Source organism: Orcinus orca, chromosome 1 (assembly GCF_937001465.1).
Source record: "Orcinus orca chromosome 1, mOrcOrc1.1, whole genome shotgun sequence".
NCBI classification, from domain to species: domain Eukaryota; kingdom Metazoa; phylum Chordata; class Mammalia; order Artiodactyla; family Delphinidae; genus Orcinus; species Orcinus orca.
The window spans coordinates 132,988,498-133,001,979 of NC_064559.1; the positions used below are offsets into that span (position 1 = coordinate 132,988,498).

General features: G+C 52.7%; 1 protein-coding gene across 2 annotated transcripts; it reads left to right on the top strand.

The window, feature by feature from the left end:
* The first annotated feature begins 2,102 nt into the window (after positions 1–2,102).
* Positions 2,103–9,275, top strand: BARHL2 (BarH like homeobox 2). 2 transcript variants are annotated; one of them, XM_049714443.1, is made up of 5 exons: positions 2,103–2,385; positions 2,539–2,601; positions 3,753–4,428; positions 6,189–6,414; positions 8,203–9,275. In XM_049714443.1, exons 3-5 carry the CDS (start codon positions 3,813–3,815, stop codon positions 8,513–8,515), a joined length of 1,155 nt encoding a protein of 384 aa, XP_049570400.1. In that variant the 5' UTR covers positions 2,103–2,385; positions 2,539–2,601; positions 3,753–3,812; the 3' UTR covers positions 8,516–9,275. The 2 variants fall into 2 exon arrangements, with proteins under 2 accessions (XP_049570400.1, XP_004263064.1); XM_004263016.3 differs by having other exon boundaries at positions 2,103–2,601.
* Positions 9,276–13,482: the final 4,207 nt, after the last annotated feature.

The following is a 13,482-nucleotide window of genomic DNA, read 5'->3' on the forward strand; positions in this document are numbered from 1 at the left end:
GAAAGTGCATGACTTCTTGGGTGTAAACATCATGTATACTCTCAGGAAAAAAATGGCAAAAGAGGAATGTGTCTGGGTAAAAAAGAACTGAGGAAAGTTAAAAAACAAAACCCCAGCTGTGAAGAATTTTTTCATTAAGTTTGCCATCTAGTCTTTGAGTTCCTCTTTTGGATCTTCAGGCCACTACTAGCATTTCCTCTCTGGCAGGGACCCCCAAATAGGACCTTGATAATAAGCAAGGTCGTATTTTCCCCTCACAGTTGTGGCTCCCCAAAGCTAATATCCTAACATCCCACCCCAAGAAATCTACGATCTTAACCTTTTCTTAAGAAAAGCTCATCTGAGACATTCACAAGGTGGGGCCTACTGGGCTTCCGTTTGCTTTGCTTTAGAGTTTCACAAAATGAACAGTCCGCCCGCGGGGGAGGGGGAACTGTACTTCCACCTTCTCTCCCTTTCTTTTTAGATTTCATTTTTTCGTAGGGTCACATTTCTGTCTCCCCTGCTAATGTTGTGAATTATTCCAAGCAAAAAATCCTGTCGAACCGCCCAACACAAGCTGTGAGATCAGCCTTTTGAGCTCTTGAGTCATTTTAAGCGTTGGAACAAAACAAAAAACAGGCCTAAATGAATTATTTATCAAGGTCGAGAATAATTGATTTGCGCAGTGCCGGCAGTTCTGGATCTTAAATTTGTTTTCTCCCCCTCCCCACTTCCCACCCAGAACAGGCAGCGAGGGAAATGCGGGTTGGAGCCCCGGGTCTGGGAGGAAACCTCCGTCGGGAAGTTGGTGGGTGATGTCTTAATGAGAAGAACCCGAATTGATATTTGAAGGGAGAAGAATGTGTAGCGTCCGCCTGCAGTTTCAGGCAGCCCCAGCGCCCTTCCTACAGAAGCCGACTGTGCCAGGCGTGCCGGGGGCCCGGCCCTGTGGGCGGTACACTGCAGCCTTCGATAAGAGAGATGCCCTCTTAAGTCCCAGGCCCTTGATTCCGAAATCCCGGGGCGCGAGGCCGAAGCCCGGCCTGCAGGCTCCCAGGAGGATCTGCCTGGCCAGTGCGCAGTTCTCGCTCCAAAGGCGGCTGATCCAACTACCCTCCAGGCATCATTCAGGCTCTCCTTGGCTTCCCTGCCCAGGGTGGCTCGACCCCACCCGGCGGGCCCACCACGCGCTCCCGAGGGGCTCCCCGCACCCGCTCAGGCCGGCGTCGGCCTCTGCCTGCAGCTGGTTCCGTGTCCCCGCCTCGGCTCACCAACCCCGGCTCGTCCGCCAAACTCCCCTCGCCTTCTGAGAAAAGCGAGAGCTGCCTGGATTGTACATCTCCTCGCCTCAGTCTTCCCTCTCCCCGCTGTTCTCCTCGGAGACACACCCGTGAGAAAACATGCACGAAGATGATAAGAAACAGCTCAACACGCCCTGGAAACAGTGCGGGATTTTTCTGGGTCAAACACATCGAATTCCCTAGGAAAACGCAGGAAGGATGAGTCTCCCACCTATCCCCTTCCGGACCGAGGGCTCACACAGATGCAGTTCCAACAGAAAGGCAATACTTTGTCCCAGGAGGTCATCTGCCTCCTTGACATCCCCCCCGCCCCCCGCCCAGCCAAGTCCTCAATAGAACAAAACCGTTCCTCGAAAAGAGACTTTCGAAACCCCAGATTTCGGCCCAGCCCTGGGAGACGTAAAAGACCATTTTCCACCATCATTCTGCACCTAGTCACGGAAGCGATGCCAGCCACTCAGATTCATAGGGTTCTTAAAATGGTAATTTGGAGTAAAATGTAACTCAGAGAACTTTGAATCATTCATTAGCACCTTATAATTACTCTGCTAATTAGGTTGACACGGCACTTAATCAGGAGTAATACGCCGTCTTGTCACTGGCACTTCCCATTACTCTGACATTCAACAAGAGACAGGTTGGAGACGTCCTAGAGAAAATAATGCAAGTTGATACCCTCCGACGAGGCGTCACAGTCAAGCCACGTTCCAGGTCCCAAGTGGATCCACAGCGACTGTTTCCTTTCCAAAAGAGCGGCCGGAGAGGGCGAGGGAGGGAGGGAGGGGGAGAGAGAGAAAGGAGAAGAGAGAGAGAGAGGGAGAAGTTGAGAGATTGAGATCTGGCTGGGGGCAAGGAGGGAGTACGCGCTGCTGACCCTCCACTCGGGTTCCGGAGCCTCATGCCAGCCTGACACCACAGTGAACCGTAGCTGCCCTCCATTATTTCCCCCGCTCGGGAGAACGTGTCTGGCCAGGCATTTCTTCCAGCACGGGCCCTGATTGGAGACCAGGCTGGGACCCGGGTTTTGAGCAGCAGGCCTCTTGTCCTCCACCCCTTCCGAGAGTGCCGGGTGGACGCGGATCCCGCTCCATTTCCCGCTCAGGTACCCGCCGCCCAGCGGGGCCAGAGCCGGGACGCCCGGGCTCCTTGGGGAAAAATCAGAGCTCGGAGTCTGCCCACCCACCCAGAGCTCCGGTTGCTGGAGTTACACACTTTCCTGTGGGTTCCTTCAGGGAGTCCCTTCCTCTGTTCTCAGTGTCCTTGGACTATTCAAGCGCGTGTCTGGGGAGCTGCGTGGCGGCAGCGCTGGCGTCTAAAGGTAAGCCTACCAGATTCCTTTTCCCTTCCTGTCCTCTTTCCCCTCCCTCTTCGGACTTCTTAATGGGCAAAGCATTACTACTTTCTCATTCTTTTCTTTTTTTCCTTTCCTTTCTGTTTTTCTAAAAGCTCCTCTGGTTCCCTTCTATAGTCTCCCTGTGCTCTCTTCCCCTCTCTCCCTTTGCCCTCGCGCGTGATTGTGGACGCCGGGAGCACAGTACGACTAGTTGTTTGGCTTTCAGTTGCAGGCAAAGGGACGTGCGGGTTCTGAAAAGAGCAGCGGGGCCCGAGCTGCGACCGCTGACGGGCTCGCAAGCCGAGCACCCATTGGCTCCCGGCACGTCGGCGTCGCTCGCTCGCGCGGGCGCGGCCAATGGGGGCGCGAGGACCTGCGCGCGGCCTCGGCGGCGGGGGCGCGGGCCGGGCGCGGCGCGTGGAGCGGCGGCAGTGGCCGTGACGTCATGGGAGGGGGTCGGCGCCGCCCGCTAGCCGCCGGATTACAAGCGAATGCTCCCGGCAGCGGCTGGAGTTGCTCGGCGCCGCGACTCCGCCACCTCATCCGCCTGTGCCTGCTCCTTCTTTTCCTCCTCCTCCTCCTGTTGCCGCGACCACTGCGGCAGTGTCTGCTCCACAACTTTCCAAGAAAGTTCAGAAACTCGGCACCGGGGCGTCCGAGTCGCGCGCGGCCACCACCTCGGAGAGCCGCTGGGCAGCTCCGAGGGCGCGCGGCTGCCCGGGCTTCGCGGTCGCTGCACCTGCCACGTCCGCCGCCGCCGCTGCCGCCTGGTGCCAGGCTGTGGGCAGACCCTGGCGGCGGCAGCAGCAGCGGCGGCGGCGTCGGGGTCACCTCCTGCTGCCTGCACCTCCGTCTGGCTCTCCTGCGCAGCCACCGCCGCGCCACGTGCGCGATCGTTCCTGGAGCGCACGCTCGGTGCTTCCTCAACAATTTTTGTAACTTTCCCCCCCTATCTTCCTTTCCCCAAAACTCCTACTTTTTGCATTAGGGTAAAAAAAAAAAAAAAAAAAGTGTCGCAAGTGTCCACGGATTGCCGCCTCCCAATTTTCCTTCCTTCCCCGCCCCACTTTTTTTGTTTGTTTGTGTTTTAAGCGGCGACAACATTGTTTCGTGTTATTCTGCTTTACGATCGATAGCTTCCTTTGCTTGGTCGGGGCGGCAGCGGAGCGGCGGAGTGGCGTGGACCTCATGTAGAAATGACAACAATGGAAGGGGCCAGCGGGTCGAGTTTTGGAATAGACACGATTTTGTCCAGTGCCAGTTCGGGCAGCCCCGGCATGATGAATGGAGATTTCCGCCCGCTCGGCGAGGCCAGGACCGCGGATTTTAGGAGTCAGGCCACTCCGTCTCCCTGTTCGGAGATTGATACTGTAGGAACGGCGCCTTCCTCTCCTATCTCGGTCGCCATGGAGCCCCCGGAACCGCATGTGATAGCGGACGGCCCCCAGCATCACCACCACCTCCACCACAGCCAACAGCCGCCGCCGCCGCCGCCGCCAGCCGCGGCCCCCACGCAAAGTTTGCAGCCTTCGCCGCAACCGCCGCCGCCGCAGCCACCCGCCCAGCAGCTGGGCTCGGCCGCCTCGGTCCCCAGGACTTCCACCTCTTCTTTTTTAATTAAGGACATCTTGGGCGACAGCAAACCTCTGGCGGCGTGTGCACCGTACAGCACCAGCGTCTCCTCTCCCCACCACACCCCGAAGCAGGAGAGCAACGCAGCACACGAGAGCTTCAGGCCAAAGCTCGAGCAGGAGGACAGCAAAACCAAACTCGACAAGCGGGAAGAGTCCCAGAGCGACATCAAATGCCACGGTGAGTCGCGCCGCCTTGGCTCCCTCAGCCGTCTAGCTTCTCCTCCTCTTGCTTCCCTGTCTCCCCTTCTGTCTCCCGCGAATCTCTGCTGGGATTCGAAGGCGATTCTCAGCTTCTAAGGCGATAGCGCCACGGTCAAAAACTGCAAGCGGGAGGGAGGCCTGGGCGTGCGATTTGGAGACTCGTCCCAAGTTCTGATTATTGTTACATTTCTACCTCCCAACCCTCACCGCCATCCAGCTCCTTTCTTTGTTTTACTTCATTTTAATTTATTAGGAAGGGGGCAGAGGCGGAGGGTATCTGACGGGAAATACTTTAGTGTTTCGTAGCGCCTAGGGGTGTGATCACAACGTGGTGCTTATTATTTAATGCAAATCATTCCATTCTTCCTACACACCGTATTTTCTGAACACTGGAACGGGAATTATCAGATATAGCGAAGGGAAAAATTCCGAAGCGATTAACAGGGAAACTTTTTAAAAAAAATTATTAGATCGTGATTAATATAGGGAAGGCCACACGGTAAAAAAATTATAGAGTTCCAATTAAAAAAAATAATCTTCCTACCCCATGGCGCTAACTGAATATCTGTATTTCAGTAAGAGTTTTGGCCCCTTACAAGTAAATTGGGAGGTAGCATTTATGAAAGTAAAATTTTATGGAATTGGATATCTATTTTTGTAAAATCAAAAGATGGCAATGGAATTGTCCTTCAACTCCCTTTTCCCACCTTCTCCCCAGAGAATTTCATAAGTGTTCTGGTCTTTGCATAGAAAAAGAGTTTTAACATATGAGGAGAGTTCTCTTTTTTCCCTTTACTGATAAGCTTATTATTATTATTAATCTTTGTCCTCTCTGGGAAAGGTGTGTGCCGACTGTCTGGAAGGTAGGATATTGCCTCTTCATTTTACTATTGTATCATTAGCATAATAGTGCCCAAAACAGATGTACAGTCTGGTCTGGCGATTTTTTGTGCACCAACCTCCCCAGTGGGTCAATTAGAGAGATTATGGTTCTTCCTGCAGGGAAGATCAAGGAGCGCAGCAAAAACGGGTACAAACAGAGGGATTGACATATCGATTTCCCAGCATTTCAGTAAAAAACCAAAGTTGACAAATAGAATCCGGAAATCTCTGGGCTGTCACCTGGATGGGCTCAGTGATTTTGAGCTGAACGCAGTGTCTGGGAGACATTCTTTCTGAAGCTTTAAGAGACCTGATGCAAGCAGCTGCAGAGAGCTTGATCCAACATTTCCCAAGTGCATCTGAAAAAAGGAAAACAAACGCCTATAACTTTTAGTAAACAGGAGAAGTAAAATGAAAAAAGTGCCCCCTTCTCAAAAATAAAAAAAAAGTTGAAAGACCTTTTAAAAACTAACACATAAGAAAATATGAAGTCAGGGTGAAAACAGTAATGGAAAGGGACAGGGTCTCCCCCCAGTCAAGGAAACAATTAAGAAAAGGACCCATTATCATAAAGTATTTTTTTTTCATTTTCATTTCCAAAGACGGGAAGATCCAGCACTCTTTTGGAACCCTCTTAGGAGCCCTGCACAAGGCTCCACACTCCCTAGTCAGCAGTTGGTCCTCTTCCTCCATACTGGCTAAGGTCCAAGTATGTTTATAAGGAAGGTGACAGAGTATAGTTCCCCCATCCCCAGACCAGCAGCTGGCTTGGGAATGTGGAAGTGTGTGCCAGGAGGACACTCCATCCTTCCCCATTCCAGGCTACCTTACGGCCGTGTCTGGGTTTCTGTGTAGGAACAAAGGAGGAAGGAGACCGGGAGATTACGAGTAGCCGAGAGAGTCCCCCTGTGAGAGCCAAAAAACCTCGCAAAGCCAGGACGGCTTTCTCCGACCACCAACTCAATCAACTGGAGCGTAGCTTTGAGCGACAGAAGTACCTGAGTGTGCAGGACCGCATGGACCTGGCAGCTGCGCTCAATCTCACTGACACCCAGGTCAAGACCTGGTACCAGAACCGCAGGTAAGGGAGGCTATGTGGGAGAGCAAAGGCGTCTGGCCATCCAGGTCAAGATTACTACACCAATCTTCTTCCCTCCTGGCCTCGGAGACACTAAGGACTCAGAGGGCCCTGAGCTGGCAGTCGGGGGCTTTCTGGCTGGAGGAGGGATTAGCCACACCTCCAAGGTGCAAGGGATCGTTGGGTAGCTGGAGTTTGGAGAATTTTGCACTTCTAAGTGTCCTTAACATATGCTAGTTTCTCCCTCAAACCTGAGTGGCTGAAATTTACCCCATTTTGCCCCCAAATCAATCAAGCCACACCTTTTCAAACTGAGACATCGGTGTGGGAGACACTCAGGCCCATAAAACCTGTTCATTGCACCATTTTGGGCCTGCCCCAGGATGGTTCCAAATATCTATGGCCGGTCACACAGTCTGGCTGTATCCATCCTGGAAGAGCTGACCCACTGGCCTCAGCTTAAAAGTCCTTGCTTTTCCTGTGAGGCAGTTGGGAGAGGTAGAGTTGGCAGCCGGTCAGGCATCTAGACTGAGGGTCTGTCCCCTATTCTGGCCACCTCAGAGCCCTCCAGGAACCACGGCTTCCCTTGAAAGGAAATTAGGAAAGGGGCTGACAGTACTTGTAGGCCCCTGAACTGCAGTGTGAACCCAACCTGTGCAGTCTGGGGCCGAGGTTATGCCGAGTTTCCAAGCCTGACGGTTGTCTCCCTTGTCTCGATTTTCTCTCCCCCTCCTTTTTTCTCATTTGTGTTCTAATCGTCCATAAGTGTGGTTGGAAATGCCCATCCAGTTGTCATCTTTACCATAATTTTCTGTCTCATTACATACGGTTTCAGCCACCCTAATTCTGTCGGAAAACATTAGTGTCATTTGTAGCCAATTTAAAATGGGCGACATGTTTATTAATTTGGCTGGAGCTGCCGGGTATGGAGGGCCCACCAGCCCTGCGTTCCGAAGGAGGCATCTGAGCAGAGGCCTGCTGCCTCTTCTTCTAGTGGGGTGCGGTGGGGGAGGGAGGAGACCGAGAAGAGCTGATCACAGGTTTTAATTGTTACTCTCTCTCAGAGGAGAAAAGATCCTGAAATGCATTTTTCCCCTCCTGGAATGGCCCCGAGGTACTGTCCCCATGGGAGAGTCCTCCCTCAAACGAATTCCGTTTTGAAACCCTTGTCACCTTCCTGGCTCTTAACCCGCCTCCCCCCCCCCAACACCTGCCGTAAGGTCCTGTCAGGCTGGTGAGAGAGATGTGTCTCCACAGCCCTGGGGACCAAGAGGGCCAGGGGTCCAAGGCCCAGGAGTCTCTGTGTCCCTTTGTTTACGGTTTCTTCTCACTCAGCCTGGAGGAAAGGGGGAGGGGCAGAGAGCAGACACTCTGGGATTGCTGGGCAGCCACTTGGGGAAGGAAATTAGAGGAGGAGGGAGAAGACTGCCTATAGAAAGAGTAGTCTCCGTTGGCCTCCAGGAAAGTTTCAGGCAGTAGCCAAACAATAAGGGGGGGGGGCGACGTCAGAGGAAAAAGTCAGGAAAAGGTAGCAAAGATTGGAGAATTTTATTTATGAATGTCTCAGACATTGATGGCATCGTTTGGGAAACTGACTTGGATTTGGGTGATTCTGGGAGGGAGAGGGTGGGATAGGGGGCAAGGAGGTGTGCTTCATTCCTGGTTCTCAGCGCTCTCTAAGTCTTCCTGTGCTCCCCGAGGAAGAGAAGGCAGGTGAGGGGGGAGAACGGGCCTTGGTGCCTGGGCACTGCCCACAGCTGCAGGGTGCACGCACGCCTGCTTTTATTTCAGGACCAAGTGGAAGCGGCAGACTGCGGTGGGCCTGGAGCTGCTGGCCGAGGCAGGGAATTACTCGGCACTGCAGAGGATGTTTCCGTCGCCTTATTTCTACCACCCAAGCTTGCTGGGCAGCATGGACAGTACTACCGCCGCGGCGGCCGCCGCCGCCATGTACAGCAGCATGTACCGGACTCCTCCTGCACCTCATCCCCAGCTGCAGCGGCCCCTGGTGCCCCGAGTGCTCATCCACGGCCTGGGGCCTGGGGGACAGCCGGCCCTCAATCCCCTGTCCAGCCCCATCCCAGGCACCCCGCATCCCCGGTGAAGAGCAAGTCACTGTCCCTCCCTGTCCCCTCCCTGACCCGGACAGCTGCCCCTCCTCTCCCGGCACCAGGCTGTCCGGCCTCCCTTGCAGCCAACCGGGAAGCAAAGAAGTAAGAGAGGAAGACACTGACCAGCGGGTGGAGGGGGGGCCCAAAGAGGAGCCAGCCCTCCACTCTCCATCTCCCCACCCCCAGAGACAGGGCTGGAAAGCTCCCGCACAGGAGTGTGACTGGCGAAAACGCCGACTCCACACAAAGTGCGACCAGTAAGTGAAAACATCAACAAAAACAAAACCTCAAGTTCTTTTTAAAAAATGACTTTAGGGACAGGCAGGAGGGAGGGAGGGGGGTGGGGTAAGGAGGGAAGAAAGAAGGGCATGGAGAGGAAACCACACAGGCAGAGAGAATTGTAGATGAACAGCCTCAAATTCCGAGGCAGAGGGCGTTGCCGTGGACATTCCGACTGCCCCAGAGAAAAGAGGAGGGTAACTGAGAACTTTGCACTGATTTCTCATGACCTTTTTTCTTTTGGAAAAGTGGCATGCTCCATAATATGAAAAAAAAATGTACATTGGAAAGACTGAGTGATAAGTGATATATCATATTTATTATATGTTGTCCAAAAAAGTCACTTATATACATTAGTAAAACATGATTTTTCTTTTCATGTCTTTTTGATTCAGTAAAATAAATGCTTAGACAAAAATATAGATTTTTTTGTGATTGAAAATTACAGAAATAAAGTTTATCTTTTTTTAACAAGCGATGAAATCCAAGGGAGCTGATTTTACTGAAGCAGAATGTACTATGATGAAGTGTGTCACTTGGTTTAGGAAAACAAAATCCCTTCCGGAATATTAGGAATTTACAAAATCTGTAAAGATGTTGGGCTGACTTGTATAAAAACAGCTCCATTTTTCACGGTGGCCTCTTCCGAGCCGTTATTCGATATGTGTGAACTTCTTTCTTTTTAAGTGGATGATTTCAGAGCAGTTCATGAGGCGCTTGTCGGCTGTTGGTGCTTGCCAAGTAGGCGGCCAACTTTCCCTGCTGTCCCGGCCTGCCTGACAGCCCCAGCCGAACCGGGTCTGTCCACCCCTCCTCCTTCTCCTAGGGCTCCTCCTGGGGCGATGAGGGTCCAGAGCGCTGGGCAGCGGAGACGCCGGCAGGGGCTGGGCTGCGGGCGGGCGGGCGGACATGCGGGCCTCGCAGCTGTTCTGCAGCCCACGGCCGGGCGCCCGCGCGGCAGGACAGCCTGCAAGCAGGAGGCTGCAGGGCGCGCAATTAGGGCGCCCGGGGGGTCTCGAGAGGCCTAGCTAACAAACCCTGGTCGTGCTTTGATCCTGGTCTTCTCATTCCCTAGCGGGCATCCAACCCCTAGCCCCGAGCCGAGTCTCTCGTCCTAGTGAGTTGGCTGTGCTGGGATGTCTGGAGCGGAGTGCAACTCTGGTTGAGACAGGTGTGCCAGGCTTTTTATCCGCGTCCCTGGATCTTTTGGGACTGCAAAATGAGAGGCCCTGCCCAGAGGGTAGTGAAGGCCGGCTCCCTGCTTTGGGAGTGTGTGTGTGTGTGTGTGTGTGTGTGTGTGTGTGTGTGTGTGTGAGAATGAGTGTATACGTATTCGTAGCACCTAGGCCAGAGCCGGACCTCAGCCGCAGGCCCCCCTCCCCCACTAGCTCCCAAGAGGCTCAGCACTCCCGACTAGTGAGGAAGAACTGGGGGGTGTGTGTGTACATTTCCGGGGCTTCTCCCACCTTCCCCAGCCCCAAGGTCACTTCTCGAGTAGTCAGAGAGTTGGCTCCCGGTCTGGGTTTCCTTACATCTCTATCTTCACTTCTGCCCTAGTACATAGTCAAAGGAGTAAGACCTGCAGCTAAAACACATCCAGACCCATTTTCCAACTTTCTTTGGTGTTTGAATCTTAGTAGAGTTATAAAAACATTTTTAAAAATGTGGAGTGCTGTGGGAGTGTGTGTTGGGGAGGAGAGGGAAGGAAGAAGGAAAGAAAGGTGAAATCCAGGAGGAAATTGCCTCCCCCTGCCTTGATCAGACCTGGGCTAATCAGGGAGTGGTTTGCAGATTTCTCTCCAGCTCATCAATTTGCTTTAAAAGTGGTCTTGGTCTTGTTTGAGTCTAACAAAAGTGTTTGGACTGGCCCTTCTCATTTTCTTCCTGCTGAGCTGGGACAAACTCAAACAGCTGGGCTGGGCTGGAAGCTGGGTGCCACTGTGTCCGGTGGGAATGCCCATTGCCTGGGTACTCAGCAGACTCTCCTTGTTCTGTCTTAGCTGCTGTTGGGTTTTACAATCACGCTTAAATAGTTCACAAACGGTCGGCCTGGGCCTAAAAAGGCACTTTCCAAGGCTTGGGGGCGCTACAGCTTCTCGATACACTGGCCCCAGGGCTGGTCATCTTCGGGGGGAAAAAGGGGGACCTGGGAATTCACTGGAGCTCGCACATTCTAAGTTCCCTACAAAGAATGACCTCAAGTCCAGTTGGGAAATGCACATAAACAAACCTTCAAATACAAACCAGGCCACAGCACCCATCTGCTACCAGCAGCCCGCCAGCAGCCTGCCAGCCACTGTGCTGAGGAGCCTGCCAGCTACCCCTTCACTCTCAAGGCCAAACTTGGACTCCATAGGTGGACAATGAAGGGGAAGCACTATGTCTACAGAGACCAAGGTTTCCTAATTAACCCCATATTCCACTGCTGCTAGCAATTAGGTTTGATCCACCAGAGTCCTCCCAAATGTGCTTTCGCTTCAAAGTCATGTTTTCTTTCACCCCCTAAACCATCCGGCTGACAGTGTCAATTCCCCTTCTACATTTGTGTTGTTTACTTCCTGTTGCACAGAAGTTGGCAAAAGGAGTGTGTGTGTGTGTGTGTGTGTGTGTGTGGTGGCGGGACTGTTGTCCCAGGAAGAAAGTTGAGTGCTGGATTCCTTCTTTTCATTCTTTTCTTTCTGCAGCAGTACCACCTCAGCAGGTGCCCTTCTATTCAAACATCCCCAAACTATTGCTTACAAGTCAAATGCAAACATAGTCCTTTCCCTCAAAAGGGGTCCTTCAGTCCGTGCCTGCCCAACAAAGTAGCGGTGTTGGCTAAAAGGTGAGGAGTGCAACACCAAGTTTTCCAAAAAGCAAGGAACAGGATAATAGACAGAGGTCTTTTCACAGGGAGATCCAGAGTTAGTTATGGAGGCTCAGAGGTCTGTTGGCCCTGGGAGCTGCACTTCTTTTCTTTTTCCCACCTTCAGCTGGTGTTGGAAGGGCACTCCACGGCTAACTCCATTTGGATCTCTCCTTTGATTAAGCTGGGGACTGGCAAAACAGGGATTTTCGGGGGGCATTCTTTGCTTGCTACAGAAACACAGGAGAACAAACTTGTTTCAGAGAGATGTTTAGACACTCACAAAGGCCCCTTACATTTGCTCTCCTCAAGATCAGCTCTGCGACTCCAGCAAACCTAGCACAAATCTGTAGTGAGTATGGAGTAAGAAGTTAACTCCCCAACTAGCAGCCAGGTGTTCTAGCCCAAGCCAGCAATTTTCAATGAGTTGCAAAGTTATGATTGCTGCTTGCTTCCATGCCTCCAGCAAATATACCTATCGCCTTGTAACAGTTTAGTTTTGCTCCCCCTGCCCTTAAAATGAAAGTCCACATGATGGCAAATTAGACAGCTGATTTCCTCTGTTGCAAATAAAACCGTTTACCCTCAAACCAAGACTTCCGTCCCCCTCCCTCCCTGCCATCTGACTCCTGCCTAGGCGGCCCTTCCCCAGGAGTCTGCCAAATCCCACCTCCCCTCTTCGTGAGTGGTTTGTTTTGTTATATTTTTAACTTTCTAAAAATATTTGGAAAAGCTCTCCCCAGGGCTAGGGAAACTTTAGTCCCTATTAAGCCACGTGGTTACAAAAATATACTAGAAGAGAACTGCTTAGTTTTCTAAAAAGCCAGGCATGACTTGAAGTCAACACGCTTGGGAAGAGACTGACTTTTCACTACTGGTGGGCATGATCAGGGGCAGGAGGAACTGATGTTTCCTCCTCAGCATTGAATTCTTGGTGTGGGAAAGTTGGTTTGTCGGGTGTCTTGGCTGTTGGCTAGAAAATTAGGCAGAAGGGCGAGCGGGGGCTTCTCCAGGGTTTACTCCATGAACCCTGGAACAGCGCCTCTAGACTTTTTGAGTCTCCCACTAGGTCTTTGTTCAGTCCCCGCTTCTTGGCCAGTTCCAGCCTTCCTCTCTACCCATGCCTCTTTCCCTGAAGTTGGGGCCTGTGTGCCCCTCCCTTCTTCTGGCAGGTTGAACACCCCCAGGGTTTAGTAGGGCTAAGTGTGTGGGATAAGGGTTGTGTGCATTCAGAGAGAGGGAGGTATCACTGGCCTTTCGCATTGGAAAATCAGGTCAGCTGTCTCAGGGAGATGAGATGACCCAGAAGGGACTTTTTTCTTCGCCTTCTTCCGGCTGAATTTTGAAGGCCTCTGTCAGTCTGAGTGTTGCTGAGTGGACGGTCTCAGCCAACCTCGCATTGTCAGTTTCTCTGCTCTCTGCCTCTCCTTTTGTCTCCCCTCGGGCCTCCCTCTCCCTGTTCTCTCTCCTAGCACCACAGACAGCTCCCAGGGCGCGCGGGGGAGCGGAGTCCCGGAGGCTGGAGGGTTCCCTGCAAAGCCTAGGCGACCGCAGGGGGCGCACCGGGGAAGGGTCGGCGGCGCCCGCGGGGGAGGTCCGCGAAGTGATTACAAAGCGCCCTCCCCGGCGGCGCTTCCTGATTAGCTCTAAGTCCAAACAGGGTCACATTCCAAAGAACAAAATCTTCAATCAATAAAGTAATTCAAAAACCAAAAGATCTCGGGGTAAGTAGTGCTCAGTGACAGATCAACTCTAAACCGTCCCTATTTAATAAGTTCTTAGTGGAAGCCGACTGGGAAGGAGAGGGGCCTCCGTTCTGCTGCTTCGAAGCCCTTG